Below are 17,352 nucleotides of genomic sequence, written 5' to 3' on the forward strand. Positions count from 1 at the left end.
TTTGAAATCTATGTGATTTTATTGAAAATTAAATACTTGGCTCTCTAAATTCATCGAAAAACAATCGAAATCCAGTAAGTTAGGAAACAATTTTTCTCGAGAATCACGAATGCCAAATATTTTGGAAATTATAAAATACGATGATTTTAATGCTTTGACGAAACCAAAGTATATATTTTTTAAAAGGTATGTTAAAAAGTTAATGTACAATATGAAAAAAATACTTTAATTTAAATAATACATGTATATGTATTTACAAAATATGTATATGTATATATATATAAGTATGATATATAAGTGAATTTTGCAAATATGTGAATGGATATGAAATATAAAAGATGCGTATATATTATAAAATGTTGATGCGCATATATATGAATACAAAAGTCATGAAAATAAAACAATAATAAAATATATGCATGCATTTACAAATATTTATATATATATAAGTATAATATATTAGTAAATTATGAAAATATGGATATATACGTATATATAAAAAAATGTGGAAAATATATTTATAATAGTTTTGAATAGTGTAAGAATATATATACATATTATAAAGAATGTATAAACATATATATAGATTATAAAATATGAAAAATGTATAGATATTATAAAATATAAATGTATATACATATATAAATATATAAAAACTATGAAAATAATAATATAATAATAATAAAAGATGTATATGTATATATATACATATTATAAAAAATATATAAACATATATATAGATTATATAATATGGAAAATGTATAAATATTATAAAATATAAATGTATATACATATATATATAAACTATGAAAATAAAATAATAATAATATGATAATAATAAAATATGTATATGTATTTAAAAAACATTTAAAATATATACATATATATTATAAAATACATATGCGTAAGTATAATAATAATAATAAATAATAATAATAATAATAAAAGTGTAAAAATGACAGAAGGACTAATTTAAAACTTAAAACAGTAATTTGGGGCAAGTCCGCAATTAAATAAAAAAACAAAAATAGGACCAAAATGAATGCGCAGATAATAAAAAGGAACCAAAAAGAAAAATATTTCAGCCCTTCAAAACGCAGCATTTTGCGCAAGACTTAAATGAAATCAAAGCGAAATTTTTGGTCAAAATTAAAAAATAAAAATCTTGATTACAAAGTGATAGAAAATCAGAAGGGCTAAAAGTGAAATTAGCCCCTCCATTAGGAAACGCGCAGATCTTGGGACCGGGTCGGGTCGATGCGCGGATCCTCCCTTTCCAAACGGCGCCGTTTTGCTTTAATATTAAAATCAAAATTCAAAAAATGTTTCTATTTCATTTCCTTCTTTTTTTTAAAAAAATAAACAGAGGGAAAAAAAAGGGGGTTCTCTGCTAGGGTTTCGACCCTAGCACCCCCACACCGCCGTCGTCAAAGCTCCGCCGCCTACTCCAATTCAGGTAAGTTTTCTCCTTTTCTTTTCGCTTATTTGTTTTAAGAAACAAGAACATAAAAACAGTAAAAAGAAACAGGAAGAAAAATAAAAAAAATTAAAAATAAAACAAAATAATCACCTTCCAAATTGTTTTTTGGTACCTTTTTTTTATTTCAGTTTTTTAAAAAAAAATCATTCGTCCCCCTTTTTACAAGAATCGATTCACTCCTTTATAGCCGAATCTCTACAACCCCCCCGCCCAAAAAAAACTAAATTTTTACAATTTTTCTATATTTCTTTTTGTTTGCTGTCTATCCGGTCTTACTAGTGTCGTTCGTGGTTTATTGCAGGTGTGGGCGTTGGAGAACGTGGGTTGTGCAAGGGCAACGTGCTGCAACGTTCGTGCAGCAAGGGCGACGCTCGTGGGAAGCTGGAGGTGCCAGTTTGCTGCTAGGGTTTTTTTTATTCTGTTTCTGTTCAATATTTTAGGCTAGTGGGTTGGGCTTTGTAATGGACTGTTGGTTTTTTAGCTAGGCACAAATTGGCCTATTACAATAATCATTTACTTTCTTTAACTTTCCACTATTTTACCTTCTTTTCCTTTCCCACGCTACTTTTAATCAAAATATGGTGTAAAAAAGATATTGTATATCTTAAAAATCTATTTACTTTCCTTTCACTAGCTTTCTCTCTAATTTGGGGAGATTAAAGTTTTGACATTTTGAGCCCTTACCTTAAAATTTTGACATTTACAAATCTTATCAAAACTCGGGAGTCTTCTCGATTAATAAAAATTTCCAAATGGATTGATCTCTCGAACTACTTTACAATTATATCAATTTAATTTTAAATCAGTTTGTGTCTCCTTTCAACTTTGATTGTTTACTGTGATTTCAAAACTTCGGCTTTCCTTGATCAATTCAAACCATCGATCTTGAGACAGTTTCAACGGCATTTCGAGTAGCATCAAATGAACCACATTTACTAGTACCCTTTTCCCTTTCCCATTTCTACTCTACATTTTTCTCAATTCAGATAGAACAAAAATAACCTTCAAAGCCAAGAGAAAAATACCTTAAAAGAATCAAAATATGCTAATGGTTGGTGCATTCTTTTCTTTATTAATCAAAGGAAAAAAGAAATAGTTAAATTAACATCTGCTAACTAACCAAGAGAAAATACCTTCCAAAGACCATGATGATGCATTGTTTTCCTATTTCAATAGAAATTAAGTTCTAGGATGAAAGCCGATGGATTAGAATTTTTATTTGTAAACAATTTAGTACATAAAATAGAAGAGAAGAAAAGGGTTCAAATCCTCTTCCCCAAATAAAACTTGAAAGAGATGAGAAAGAAATAAAGCTCAATCCCTAATACACCCTGTTACAGCTTGGGCCCATAAATCATCCCTACCAAAAGTAGACAGTAGTAGAATAAAAAGGATCTGATGCAGCTATTATATCATAGACCCTGAATGGTGTTCAATAAAATCGTGTCAGGTCAAAAAAATACAGTAACTAGACATTCCTATGTAAGGTTTGGTAACTCTTTTGAAACCCCTGAAGGGAAGAAACTTCAATCAATGGCAATGGTAAGAAAACCAACAGACACGTACATAAGAAAAACAGGGTAGAGTGCAAGTGCTTTCCTACTCAAGTTGACAGCTGAACTCATGAAAGGATAGGCAGCCCATGAACTCCAAGCCAATGTTACACAGACCACAATCATTTTGAGTATGACATTGTTCTCCATCATACAGATTAGGGCTTCTACGTCCAGAGGGAACAAACAATAACCTAGAAGACTCAGACTCTGGAAAAAAATGATATGCCCACCCTGAAACAACGTAAAGGAAAAGTCCTCAGCAGAAGGCATACCCAACTACCTATGCAAAGCTTTTTATACTAATTTTCTTTTTTTAAAAAAAGGTATCTAACTATTATTCGTAAAAAGGGAATTCCCAGACCAGATATAACATTTAACTAGATTTCAAAAACTTGCTCACAATCAAAATTTTACTCTGTAAAGAAGAGAAGCAATTACCAGTAGTAGTACATTCAATGTCAAGATTACTGCACCAGCTGCGAGCAGTGCAAATGCAACAGCAAATACCTCAGACTGGAACATTTAAGAGGAGAAATTTAGTAATAACTCAATAAAAAAACCTTGATAATATTATTCTAAACAGAAAATAGGAGATATACACACACACACACACATATATATATCAGGAAATAAAGAATGGATGAAAAGTCCAGATACAAAAGCAAGAAATGCCTCTTCTACAGTGAAACTATGGCAAACATATATAACTTGCAAGAAAGTCTGTCAGATAAAAGAAAAGTACAAAAATGAAGCAAGACTGCAGGAAGAGAAATTACATTTATGACACAAGGAGAAGCAAGATCAAAAAGTAATCACAAAATACAGTGAGCTGATACCTCTTCAAAATGCAAAGCAGCACCATCATGCATCAAAATGTCTTGAAGGAATTTCGTGCAAATAGGCAACCCAGCAACTTAGGCTATCTCCAATCTGTCCTAAATTGACCTCAAGTTTTATCAGTGAATGTGGTTGGATCATCTCCATCTCTAAATGGATGAGAGGTCAAATACTCAAGCAACGTATGGTTAGGCTGCTGAAAGGTGAGCAAGTTAAAAAGGTGACAAAATGAATGAGAATTTCATTTATGATTAAAACCTTCCAAAAGTCTAAACTCCAAAGGACAAAGAAACCTAATTATCTAACTATAAGTCATGACCGGTGAGTACATGATCCATAGACTATACATCCAAATCTTAATAAATTGCAACTTGAGTTCATGGCCAGGGTTGTCAACAGATAATCTTCAAAAAGCAGCTCATTGACAGGTGTCACAAGATGTTTTGCACTTACACAATGAGAACCCCAGCAAAACTATCAAATACATCAGAAATTACAAATTACAAACTAAGCCTTTCTCTCATGATGTGTAGTCTGCTACAGAGACAATATTGTGCCATTGTGCTGTGTTTAAAACTATCAAATGATGGAGACAAAAATGAAAAGGAAACATCTATGTGAATAAATCTGAAAATTAAAAAAGGTACAGACAGGACTTATTTACTTAAAGAAGAATCCTTCATTATCTAATTCTTACACGTATAACAATGTGTTACTTAAGTGCTACAAATGAAAACAAACACATAAATCCAAATCATCCATCAGAAAACAGATGCTTCAACCCATCCACCAAAGGGATAAATTTATTAGCACCAGAACCAAGAACTACAATCCCGATCTATGCAACAGGCTTTCTTTTAAAAAAACAAGACTATCTAATTACCACATATAACGGGCAATTTTAGTAGTGAACCTTAATATTTACAATTCAAATCAGCAATGCATAGCACATTTTAAATTAGACTGAATTAATGGTGTTGTGAAGTTTGTTACTTGAACCAATTAGTTTTTGCTTCCAATAGCAAAAAGCAAAAAGAGAATCTTTATAAAAAATAAAATGACATTTTGAAATAATTAGAAATCTTTAATATCGATGCAAATATTACTTTCCGGTAGAACAATTATTTTAGAATTCAGAGTTGCCTTTTAGGAAGAATTATTATTCTAACAACCCCAAATTTCGGTTCATTTAAGCCAAGGATCGACAACAACCTTATCAGATTTTCACAGCTAACAATCAAAATTTCATAAGAAATAAAATATATGCGTATCAAATCAATTCATTAAACACACAAGAATAAGAAAATGTAAATATGTATAATGTAAAAAGAGAAAATGGAAATGGAAATCCAGTGCGAAAACAAACCTTCTTAACGGAGGCGGACCAGGAGAGCGTGAGACCCAAGAAAACAATGAAGAAGAAAGGCCACCACAGATCCCAATCTCTCAAGGCCTTCCCGACGCCGAGAGGAGAAGTAAAGGATTTTTTGTATTTTTAAACTCTTTTTTTATTCGGCTTTGTGTACATACATGGGCCGGTCACCCGAGCGAGCCCTTCAAACTGGATCGATTAAGCCCATTCAAATTTACGGTTACAGTGTATTACAAATGTTTAATTATGGCTTAAAAAAATTCTCAAACTTTTTCAAAAAAAAAATTAAATTTTTGCTTTTTCTTTTACACTTATTTGGGCCCTTAAACTTTCAAAATATATTAAAAAGACCCTCAAATCTTTTCAAAATTATTTTTACACTCACTTAGGTACTTGAACTTTCAAAATGCATCAAAAAGACTCTCAAACTTAAAAAAAAAAATTAATCCCCTCCTTTTATTAAAAATTAGAAAATAAAATTATAAAAAATTAAAACCTGTAAATATTTTTAAATTTTAATAAAAAATTAAAATATTAAAAATTATAAAAAATATATAAAAATTGTAAAAAATTATAAAAGTTTATAAATTCGTATTAAAATTATACAAAATTTAAATAAATATAAATTTTGTAAAAAAAATTTCTAAAAATTATCATACAAAAAAAATATTTTATAATTTTTCTATAACGTTTATTGATTTTTATTTTTTATTATTTTCCACCGCATGTCACGTTGTGTTGCGACATGTGATGACTTTAATTGAAAAAACTAGGGGTCGTTAATTTTTTTATGATTTTTTATAAAATGTTACGTTTTTTTTTTACAATTTTTATAAAAAAATATAATTTTTAATAATTTTTAAATTTTAAATTTTTATTATAATTTAATAATTTTTCTAAAAAATTTTATTTTTTATTTTTTATTTTTTCTAATTTTTAATAAGAGCAGGGGCTTAATTGCTTTTTTGAAAAATTTTGAGGGACTTTTTGATGTATTTTGAAAGTTCAAGTACCCAATTGAGTGACAAAAAAGGCAAGGGTTTAATTGCTTTTTTTGAATAAGTTTGAAGTCCTTTTTTATGCATTTTGAAAGTTCAAGTATTCAATTGAGTCCAAAAAAAAAGAGGGGATTAATTGTTTTTTTTTAATTAAATGCTTTTTACACCGTTAAGTCTTTAAGTATTTAAGTAGAATATAAAATGTTGAATTACCTAGGTAGAATATAAATGATGATGGTTAAATTCTAAAAAATTTCTTCAGATTTATATATTTGTGTGATTTTAATTTATCTACCTTTTACAATTTTTTTTATCAAAATTGGACAATTTTTATTATTTTTTGGGTGATGACAAGATTTACCCCTATACTTTAGTAAAATTGTCAATCTGGTACATGCGCTTTTAATTTGTTCAATTTGATACTTGTACTTTTCTACCATCCATTATTGTGGTACTCTGGTCTAACGGTGTTAATTTCTAACATAAGAGGACATGTGGCATGTGGGCCATAGAGAACAAACTAAAGAGTCCAAACTTTAGGGACTTGCTAAAATTTTTCCTTTTTATTTTGAAGGTTAAAATCATTAAAAGAATAAATAAAATAAATATATTGTTAATTTCTGCACTTTAGGATCTTTCAAACTCTCTCATTTATCAAAACCTAGCAAATCTCTCCATCTTTTTTTGTTTTGACCATCCTTGGAGGTAGGCCGCCTATCGTCGACATTCTATCTCCATCCTTCCTTCTAATTGTTTCTTTTTCCTTCCCTGGTTGAAGCCACTTGGCCTTGTTTTTGGGCAGTTCTCGTTTTCCTAAGAGCAACTCCGTTGGTGTCATTTACGGCAGATCCAATGATGACATCAGCGAGTACAATCATTCATGGAATCATGATTTGTGCTAAGGTTTGTTAAACCCCTTTTGTAACATCCTTAAAGTCCCTTTGGTTGAAAGAAGTGTAAACTTGAGAGTGTATGTGTTGAGATTTCTTAGAGTAAACAAAATGTGAATTATCAGTGTTAGTAGAAAAGAGTATTGGATATTGAAGGAAGTTAAAACAATTAATATGTTGTGAGATAATGATTTGAAGTAATGACTAAATTGTAAAGAAGTGAAAAGTAATGAAGCAAAATTGTAAATACTTAAAAGTTAAGGGTTCAAAGTGGAAAAGTTCAAGGACTAAAGTTGTAATTTTGCCAAAGGTGTGCATGATGAAATTGTAAATATTAAAAAGTGTCAAGAGCAAAATAGTCATTTTGCAAGATAGTTTTGAAATTTTTACTAAAATGCCCTTGAGTGTATGAATGAATCATGGTCATTGGATTTACTTGGAGATTAAGGAAAGGGATATGGACCCTTGGATTATAATTATGATATTGGTGACATTTTATTATTTTATTATTTTTTAAATAGAATTGTATTAAGATATTTTATTATTTTAATTAATATATATGGTATTTATAAAGGAATTATGAAAAAAAATTTGCATACTTTCATAAAGCTCCCAATGCCCATGAAAGGGAGAAGAAATAAAGTTTGCACTTTATGCAGTTTAGTTCTTTTCCATTAAATTCACCATTTTCACTCAAAATTCATGAAATCATCAAAGCTGTACTTTTGCTAGTCACCTTTCAATTTCAAATATAACAAAGGTATTAATTTAATCAACTTGTCATGACCTATTCCATTACTTACCTTATACTTACTAACCAATTCATTTATGAAGTCTACAGACTTGTTTACATTCATTGGGTGTGCCTCCCCTCATATGTATTACAATGGGGATTCAGACCTCTCCTATATTGGGTCCAATTATATGTACTTCTTGGCCTTTTAACCCAGCACTTTATAATTTAATCCAATCCAGTACATGTTTTTCTATTTCTAAAAATAGACATTATAAATTAATTTAAATTAATTAATTTTCCAATTAAATAACTTTCTCAACCCGATTTCGATTCTGTTAAAATCATGACAACTTTACCATAGAAAATCTATGAAAAAATCTATTTAATTTCTACATTCAACGGATTCACTATAATCATTTAATTTAATTTCCTTTTTGTAACTTCAATTATTTAATCAAATAATAATTCAACAAACTTAGCTTAATTCTCAGATCATTTACATACTTAGTGAGAGATCACATTCATTTTTTAATGCAACTCATATATCTAACTTTATCATTTCTATCCAATTCTGTTCATTTAACTCAACATGTAATTTATTTTTGATTTCAACGAGCTAGCGGAAGGACCGATTGGACATATGTATTTATGGCTCAAATGATTTATAATTAAGTTTCAGCTTTTCACCTATCAATTATAAATTCATTTAATCACGAAGTCATCCAACTATAGTATTGTGACTGAGCTCTCCCTAATGACATACCATTACAAAAGCTACTCGATCAATGCTTGTGACCTTGTCATAAGTGTGTTACCCTCATAAGATATTCTTAATCTCTTTGGGATAAATTCGTTCTCCCAATATGATCCTATTTTATATCATGGTAACCATTACATCTTCCATTATGAAAAGTCAACTACTATCAAATAGTAATTAAGTCATTCATCACAAAGACGAATGACTCGTGCCCATGTTTAATGTTCATCTATCATGTAATTCCATTGAGAGGATATCATTTACCCATGTATTGGGTTATGAATTTTACTATTGTAAATTTGCTGCATACTGCAGAAGTTGTATACCCAACGTATCAGCTTTCGGTTCCTTATCAATTTGAACTCAAGCTTTTACTTACATCAAAGTATACGAGTGACGAATACATAGTCCATCATCCACTCAAGATTAATGTATGTCACACTATGAACATCACAAGTAATTAAATCCATACATAGTCTATCATCCACTCAAGATTAATGTATGCCACACTATGAACATCACAAGTAATTAAATCCATAAACCAATCTATTCGAAAAAAATACAAGTGAATAATAATTGGACCTGATATAGGAGAGGCCCAAAATCCTCTCATGACAAGTATGAGGGTCGAATCTCTCTCGTAATTCAACTAGGGGATTGTTTTCTATTAAATAAAATATTATTTGTATTCTAATAATTTAACTACGGTTTCACTACCTCTCTTTATAAATAGATGGCACTAGTAGTGCTAAATACAAGAGAAAATATACAGAAGTTTTCAATATTGTTATTCTGCCTGAAAATGGTTAGAATTTATTTCTAAGTATAAATTCTATTTTCTGGAAATAAAACTCTACTAGTTTCTATAATAGAGAGATTTACTTTCCAACTGAAAGTAAAAAAAAAAAATTTCTGGTTTTGTATTTGATTCGAAATTGTTCAAGCCCACACTCAAGATAGTTTGTGGTACGAGAATAGCGCAAAAGGTCATTCGATTGAAAGTTAAGAACATTGGGGATCCATTTCGCTCAAAGCAATACTATTTTGGGAAAAAGTTTATTGCTATAAATATCACAAACCAACTCGATTTTCAAAATTTTATTTTTTGCTGTGTAAGAAAACTATTTTCGAACTAGATATTTTCCAACAGTTACAACCATTGATCCAATTTAATAAATTGTATTATTAATCATACAATCATTGATCCAATTGAATCGATCCATGTAAACACAATATTGAGTATACATGTTGGAAATCCAATGTTATGTAGTGAAATATATCAAAACTTTGGACTACCAATATTTATTTTTAAATATTTGAACAATTTAAGAGTATTGATAAACTTTATCAAAGATATTTTTAGGATTTCTTTAGTAAATTAGAATCAAAATAAAATAAAATAAAATAAAATAAAATAAAATATTTAAAGTAAGATAAAATCAAAACCAAATGTTTTTGAGATTTTGAAATATATAGATCTTTTTGAAATTTTACATTGTATTTTAATAATTTCTCTTCACATATTAATCTTACTTAAGAATAAATAGACAAATATAATTTTTGATTAAGTATTTATTATATTTGGATTTTGCTATTAAGATCATATGATATAAGCTAATATTACATATCTTATGTTAATAGACATAATTACATTTTACAAATTCTATTATTTGATAGTTTAGGATAAAAATATTGTTAATATTATTTAAAAAAATATATCTCATTTAAAATTGAGTCCGTTCGAGTTAGCTATTTCAGTCATTTTAGGTTCAGATTGGATTGATTAAAGTTGTTGACTTTTCATGATGATTGAGTTAAATCAAGTTTAAATTTATCAAAAAAAATTTAAATTCGAGTCTAAATTGAAAGTTTAATGTCATTGCTCATTAGTATATAAATATATGTAATTAATAATTTATTTTTAATTAAAAAAGGATAATAAATTAAAATCATTTAATTTATCGGGAATTTTCTTTTTGCAAATTGGCAGAACAATTTTTTCCTTTGTACAAATTCGCGGGGCAATTTTTGGCGGCGGGGGTCAATGGCGGGAAAGTATCAATCAGTGCAGTTTTCTTTGATTTTGCAACAAATAAACATTGATCCAATGCAATAATTAATAGAAAAATATATTTAATTTAGTAAGAAATTAAGATAGTGAAAAGGCATTAATTGTTCTTTCACATTTAAAAAAATTTTTTTTATCAAGTACAAGCAGCTTGAAGAGACCATTGTAAATATGAAAATTATTCTTCAGCTTTAACGACTTCAAAAAGGTTGTAAGTCAACCCACATTTCCCAAAAAACACTGATGTGATGATTCAAAGTTATATGCTTTTTTTGAAATTTAATATCAACATGTCATGAAATAAGATCCCACTTTTGACATTACTTATTATGCTTTAATAAACGTTCAGAATTATTTGGATAACGGAATTACACTTGCCACTTAACCTAAGTGAGAAAATTGATATAATTTAAAAACCAATTTTACATTTAAACCTATTATATATTACAATTTTATTTTAATTTTTTTCCATAAAACGAACCTTTTAATTTAAATTCAATTCTAAAATTTTTAAATAGTAAACCGATCCTTGTAGAAAAACATATAAAAGAAAATATTCGATACACTAGAAATCAGAAAATTACTAGTTAAGAAATTACTTGCGGCAGGAAAACAAACCTTGTATAACGTTTCTCTATAGTAGTATTACATTCAGTGATGGCTGAGATTCGCATCGTCTTGCCTTTATGCTCCCCGGAAGGCCAGAAAGTTGCAGCTTCTTCTATCTCTTTAGATTTTGCACTTGGCCTTTCTTTATTACTTTCCATAAAGCTACTTTGGCTTCCTCCAATGTCTCAACACCCTGCCCTTCTTCAAATGATAACCTCTGTACGTTGAACTGAAAAGAATGTAACATGGTTAAATATAAATCTGACATGAATCCTGAACCTCCTCCGAAACCCGAGCTTTGAAAATTGTCCATTGCCATTATATGAAATAAATCTATGTTATATGGGTAAGTTTTTTGACACAAGTATGGTCAGATTTTTTTAAGTTTTTCCAAGTATTCAGAGGATCAAGCCGTATCCCCATCCGCATACTCATGTGTCAAGACACAAATACTTCCAAGAAAAATGAAGAGTTGGAACAATGTAGAAATAAATACCTGTGCACCTTGACGGACCCTAATGTCAATTCCCTTGCTGTCAATTGATATAAGAGCCGCATCATCAACCTCAGCCTCTGCTGATAGCAACTCTTTGAGGGGCTTTGAAAAGGTTGCATTGAGTTCCTAGCAAATTAACCCAAATTAGCAAAAAGAAAAGCATAGTGGCCAAAACTTGCTTGGAGCAGTGTTAAGAACATTCTCCTATCATCACCCTTTCACCTCCCAAATATTGTAATGACAAAAAAAAAAAAGGCATAGTGACAAACTGCATTGGAGCACATGCACGAAAAAAGCATTAGTAGATTTTGATACTCGGTTGGAGAAAGAAAACACCTCAAACAGAATCAAATACAGGAAAAAATACCTCTTTTGATGGCAGCCGCAATGCAAAAAAAAAACAGAAGCGGAAAGCTGAGATTTTGAGAATTTAAAAAGTTCACCTTTAGATTTTGTTCACCTCCATCAACAGCAATCTTATCAGGTTTAAGTGCTTCATATTCCTTAACATCAATCCATGCAACAGTTCCAAACCCTCCAATGAAATATATATCACTGAAATGAATTTTGATGAATAAAAATGTTCACTACACTGTGCATCAATGAAAAACTAAAAAAGAAAGAGGGGGAATCATTTATTAACTGGTTAGTTTTTTATCCACTGCTAATCAGACTTCTGAATCCGAAACCATTGCACTATTTTACATGGTTATATGTGCTATTCAGAAATCAAGAGTCCGGAATTAGTCATACAAAGCAACTGAACTAACAATAAAACAGAACCGAACAGGATTTTCTTTACATCATGTCAAACCAATTTCAGTTACCAATAAGGGAATAGTAAAAAATAGCACACAACTAAAGCTTGAACAAAACACTAATTGGTATCTGTAGAAACAAGAAAATTTAGATGGCTACAATGACAAGCAGGACCAAATCCATAAATGATGCCACAAGCGTTACTTTCTGTTATTATTGTTCCAGATCTTCCTAAAACGATTCAGAAACTCATCCATGTAACAAACTGGACTAGGATTGGACGTGAATGAATACAATCACTCTCTTATCTATCAACTCTTAATCCTTGGTTTTATTCCCCTCTCCTTTCTGTTCATTAAGAACTCTTGAAGGCTGTTCTAACCTTCCAGTTTTCCTGAGATTCTATAACCAAGAGACCAATTCAGGGGATCCAGGCAGATCAAAATCAAATGTTTACTTCATTATTTCTTCATTCAAAACAATGAAAGAAGATAATGAAGAAATAATGAAGTAAATATTTACTTTTGACACTTGTTCCTTACAGATCATTCATGAAGAAATAATTCAGTTTCTTGTTTTTCAGTTTCTTACTTGAGGGGAAATTCTCTCGTAACACCCATAGTGTCAAAAGTCAATTTGGGTAGGAGTTAGGCATTGGCAAAAGACACTAGTACCAGCAAGACAAGCCATCCTTCTGTTAAAAAGTTGACTTGATCCAGATGATCTTGCGCAAAATCAAGAGTGTAGAGAAACTGAAATATCCTTGCATGCAATAACGTGCCAAAAAATGCACGAGCTATTCAATTTCGAGCTTGCGGACAAGCTCTTTTTCTAGGAGGGGAGTAATATTAGACATCAATTAATTATTAGATCAGTTTATAATTTTATTAGGAGAAGTATCAGGAGATTTTATTTATGAGTGTTTTATATCTTAATGAGATCTTTTAATTAAAAATAGTTTAGAGATATTAGGAATCTTTCTTTACTTAGAGTCGAAGTTTTAATTTACTTAGCTTATATGTTTTTCATTCAAACAAGTAAACCTATGTAACCTCTATTTAAGAGGTTGACTGCTAGAAATAAAATTAGGTCAGAATTTATTTGAATATTAAGAGGTTTAAGACTCTCTCTCTCTTAACAAGTCTAAGGTCTGGAATTCCCTTCAACAAGTTCCACTTGTTCATTATAGATCATTCGTGCAGAAGAAACAGAAATAAGAGGATAAACCTTGTTTAAGTCAAACAATTTCCTACAAATTGTCCAGTGACTCGATTTGTAACTCGAGACTATAACATATACAAGGTGAAAATGAAAGAAGAAAACACTTGAAAGAAAGGAAACAAATAAAAAAAGTATTTAAATGACCAAGTGTCACCTTAACGGTTCTTTAACTAGCCTGGGCTTTAAAATCTTGCTTCACTATTTGGATAACCAGAAAGATTTTGCAAGTTTTAGATGTACCGATAAGGGTTAAATATGACAATATTGATTTTGTACCAAGTAGCGAATCTTACTATCCTGAATGAATATGTAAACAGAATATTGGATAACCAGAGTCGCTCTAAACAGGAAATATTAGTCTGCAAAAGAAATACGGAAAAACCATAGACCAAAGCTGACCTTATATTCTGCATCCTGAAGTAGTAGAAATTTCCCCACTGTTGTGAAGGCCCTTGTTGATGTTTTGCAATGTACTGTTTATGAGCCCATTCCTAGCAAAATAACCAGGCCCTTGTTGAGGCATATTTTATGCACAAATTGTATAGATATGTGTAACATAGTGTAATATAAAACATGGCAGATATTTGATGGGGCCTAGAGATAAAGGATAACCTCCAAACACGAGATCAAAGAGAAGGGGAACAAGAAGTAGAAAACGCATCCAAATTATGCATTCCTAAAACAGTGAGGAAATGGAAGTTCCTCAAAACATACATCTTCCAAAAGAATCAACAAGGATACTCCGTGGCAACAGAACCCCGCTCTCTAAAGTCATTTGTGAAGCTACACAGCCATGACCCCATGAAGAAAAAGAAGAAACCTCGATCTTTTATAGTGAGTATCCCAACCCTATATTTTATTACCAAACTTCTCTAACCCCATCCCCTCCCACCACCAGTGAAAAGAAAGAAGAGGAATTTAGGTGACTACCTGTTCATGCTCGGGAAGTGGATAGACATCACCAAATATTGTTACCCTTGCATTTGATAAGCCACTCCATCCAGGTATCTGTAGACTGTCAATGGATTCCATAAAGGGAGAATAACTAAGGAAGATATTCCATCATGGCAAAAGGAACAAAAGAATTAACCTGCACAACAAGGGTACACCTAGGGTCTGCTAATAAATTCCGTGTGTGGATGGCCAATGGTGAAAATGAAAATATTGGATCTGCAAATTAAAAAGAAAAAAGGGGAGATATATTAAACAAATCTAACAACTTACACATAGTTACAAAGGCTCTTACACTTCAAACAAAATATTAAGAAAAGAGACCACAAAAACTGTTCACCAAAGTGTCAAATTTTTTTGCAGAATCAAAAAGTAACCAAATAACAGAACTTCAAAAGTCAACTACTTACGGCCCATTGAATCAGGGGCAAAATCTACCAGAGAGCCAAAAGGATACCCTTCTCGTCGGTGGTGCATCCGAGACATTACAGTGCATAAATGAGCAAATCTGGCCTTGAATTACACAGGCCAACAAATTCAGAACAATTAAATTAAAATAAAATAAAACTGGAAAGGAAACACAGGGAAGGAAACAGATGAGTTTTCCCCTCTTTCGCTTTTCAAAATATGATAGTATTTAGAACTCAAATAATAGCCTTTACTTGTTCCATCAGATTACGGACAGCTAAGGCCGGCCGAGGTAATCCATGTGCTGAAGTTGCACTGTGCACTCCACCAGAAATTGGGGTTCTGAAAAGTCCAGCTCTGCTACCCCCACTTGCTCCACTTCCATGGAGTTCAACCTTTATTAACTTATCTACATCTTTTTCGCTGCTTTTACTCTGATTTGAATCACCCTTCAGAACATGAGAGAGGCCATTAATACTGAACCAAAGCAGCAACTTGATGTATCCAACGAGTATCTACGTCAACCAAGACAAGAAAAGGATTCCAAATAGCATGATAGAACTACATCGCTATGTTGCTCCAACTATTTTCCTTGAAGTACCCACCCATATTCGAAACCCTCCAGTGACATGGAAAAACTTCAACAAAATCAAACATATTGGACACTCACAACAGAGTTCGAGCTACAAAGATTTTAAAATATAGTAACATCGACACCCTTGTAAATGTTTAAAACCATTACTTAATTCCATGAAAAAAAAAATCAAACTGGGTACAGTTTCATTTGAATTTTTTACTTTATAGTTACATTTGATTTTTACTTTTGGCTATTTTGCATTTGCTTTCTTTCTCAAGAGTTGCTAAAACAAAAAAATACCAAATGGTCATAAGAATGTAATTCATTTTCCACTGAGAGTGATCAAACGGTTCAAATCTAAAACAATTCAACATAATATCAAATCCTAAAACCAAATGTTATCCACAAAAGATGAAATTTTAACTTCTAATCATTCAAAGCTAGTGCATTTGCTTTTGTAAACAAATCATAAAGTTAATGAGGCTTCTCATCTCGATGTTCCAAAAAAGTAGAGAAAACAAAGCAAACAATACATAAACAACAGAGAAATCAAAGGGAAAAAAAGCGAGAAAATGAATTATTTGATAGTATTCAGTACAATACCTGATAAACAGATTGACTGTCTTCAGAAACTAAGCGAAACCCATTATTAAGGGTAAGAGGCTGCAGCTGGTCTTCACCTTCATCGGGAACCTCTCGAGGTAGAGCTTGGAGATAAAACCTATGAAACTGAGAGGTTTCAGAGTTGAATTTGAGAGATCCAATTCGTTGATTTGGCGCTTTGATCAGACAAAAAGAAGAAGATGGTAAGTGGCTGTTGAGAATTGGGTAGGTCTCGCGTAGATTAGAGATGGAGATGGAGAGGGAACTCGAAAGAGATTCCATTGGAAAAACATAAAGAAAATTAGGATCGAAAACGAATAGGGGTGGTTTCAGTGTTTGCTACTTCGTTTATAAAATCTATACACCAACTTTCGTAAAATTTACAATATTATAAATGGTATGATTTTATTCGGGCTAAATTAATGATACATGCACCTGTGAATGGTCCGGCCGAGTGGGAGCCATTGAGTAAAAATATAGTCTTCCTAAAATGTTTAGGTAAAAAAACGAGGTTGATTTATAAAATGGATTAGGCCTCGGTTAAATGTTTTTTGGTCCAAATCTGGCAGCTCGAATATGTAAAAATAGATATTCTGTTTTTTTTTACTTTCTTTTTTGTCAATTTTTTTGTTTTCTTGTTATTTTTTTCACTATTTTGCTACTATTTCATAATTACGTTGCTACTATTTTATTGCTCGTGTTTGGATATTGTATTATTTTATTGTTGATTTTGTTACTATTTTAGAGATATTTCACATTTGCTTGTTAAGTTGAATTTATCTTAGTGTTACATATTTTTTAATTTATTTTCAATTTATTGGGAAACATTTATTTTAATATTTTTGATGTATTATATATATTTAAAAATAATATAAAAAATTAATACGGGTGAGTTGGGCTAGGCTCGGGTTTTAACATTTTTATTCGGGCCATGCTTGGGCAAAATTCTAGGCCCATTTTTCGGGTCGGTCAGGCTCGGGCCTAGCAAACGGGCAAAATTTGTTTGTTGGGCCGGACCCATGGGCACCTCTAAT

The 17,352-nt window shown here is 30.9% G+C and overlaps 2 protein-coding genes across 2 annotated transcripts; both read right to left on the reverse strand.

Moving 5' to 3' along the window:
* Positions 1–2,667: 2,667 nt before the first annotated feature.
* On the reverse strand, positions 2,668–7,081 carry LOC107908063 (protein YIP4a). Its single transcript, XM_016835337.2, has 5 exons — positions 6,938–7,081; positions 5,240–5,353; positions 3,475–3,549; positions 3,047–3,267; positions 2,668–2,901 (listed from the first exon to the last, which is right to left on the reverse strand). Exons 1-5 carry the CDS (start codon positions 7,079–7,081, stop codon positions 2,841–2,843), a joined length of 615 nt encoding a protein of 204 aa, XP_016690826.1. The 3' UTR covers positions 2,668–2,840.
* Positions 7,082–11,238: 4,157 nt separating this feature from the next.
* Positions 11,239–16,810, reverse strand: LOC107910611 (uncharacterized). The gene is made up of 9 exons (XM_016838517.2): positions 16,319–16,810; positions 15,393–15,587; positions 15,141–15,243; positions 14,870–14,949; positions 14,710–14,787; positions 14,179–14,270; positions 12,243–12,354; positions 11,800–11,925; positions 11,239–11,532 (listed from the first exon to the last, which is right to left on the reverse strand). The coding sequence occupies exons 1-9, from the start codon at positions 16,598–16,600 to the stop codon at positions 11,416–11,418; spliced, it is 1,185 nt and encodes a 394-aa protein (XP_016694006.1). The 5' UTR covers positions 16,601–16,810; the 3' UTR covers positions 11,239–11,415.
* Between the last annotated feature and the right edge of the window lie 542 nt (positions 16,811–17,352).

The sequence above is a fragment of the Gossypium hirsutum genome, chromosome D02 (genome assembly GCF_007990345.1).
Source record: "Gossypium hirsutum isolate 1008001.06 chromosome D02, Gossypium_hirsutum_v2.1, whole genome shotgun sequence".
In the NCBI taxonomy this organism is placed as follows: Eukaryota; Viridiplantae; Streptophyta; class Magnoliopsida; order Malvales; family Malvaceae; genus Gossypium; species Gossypium hirsutum.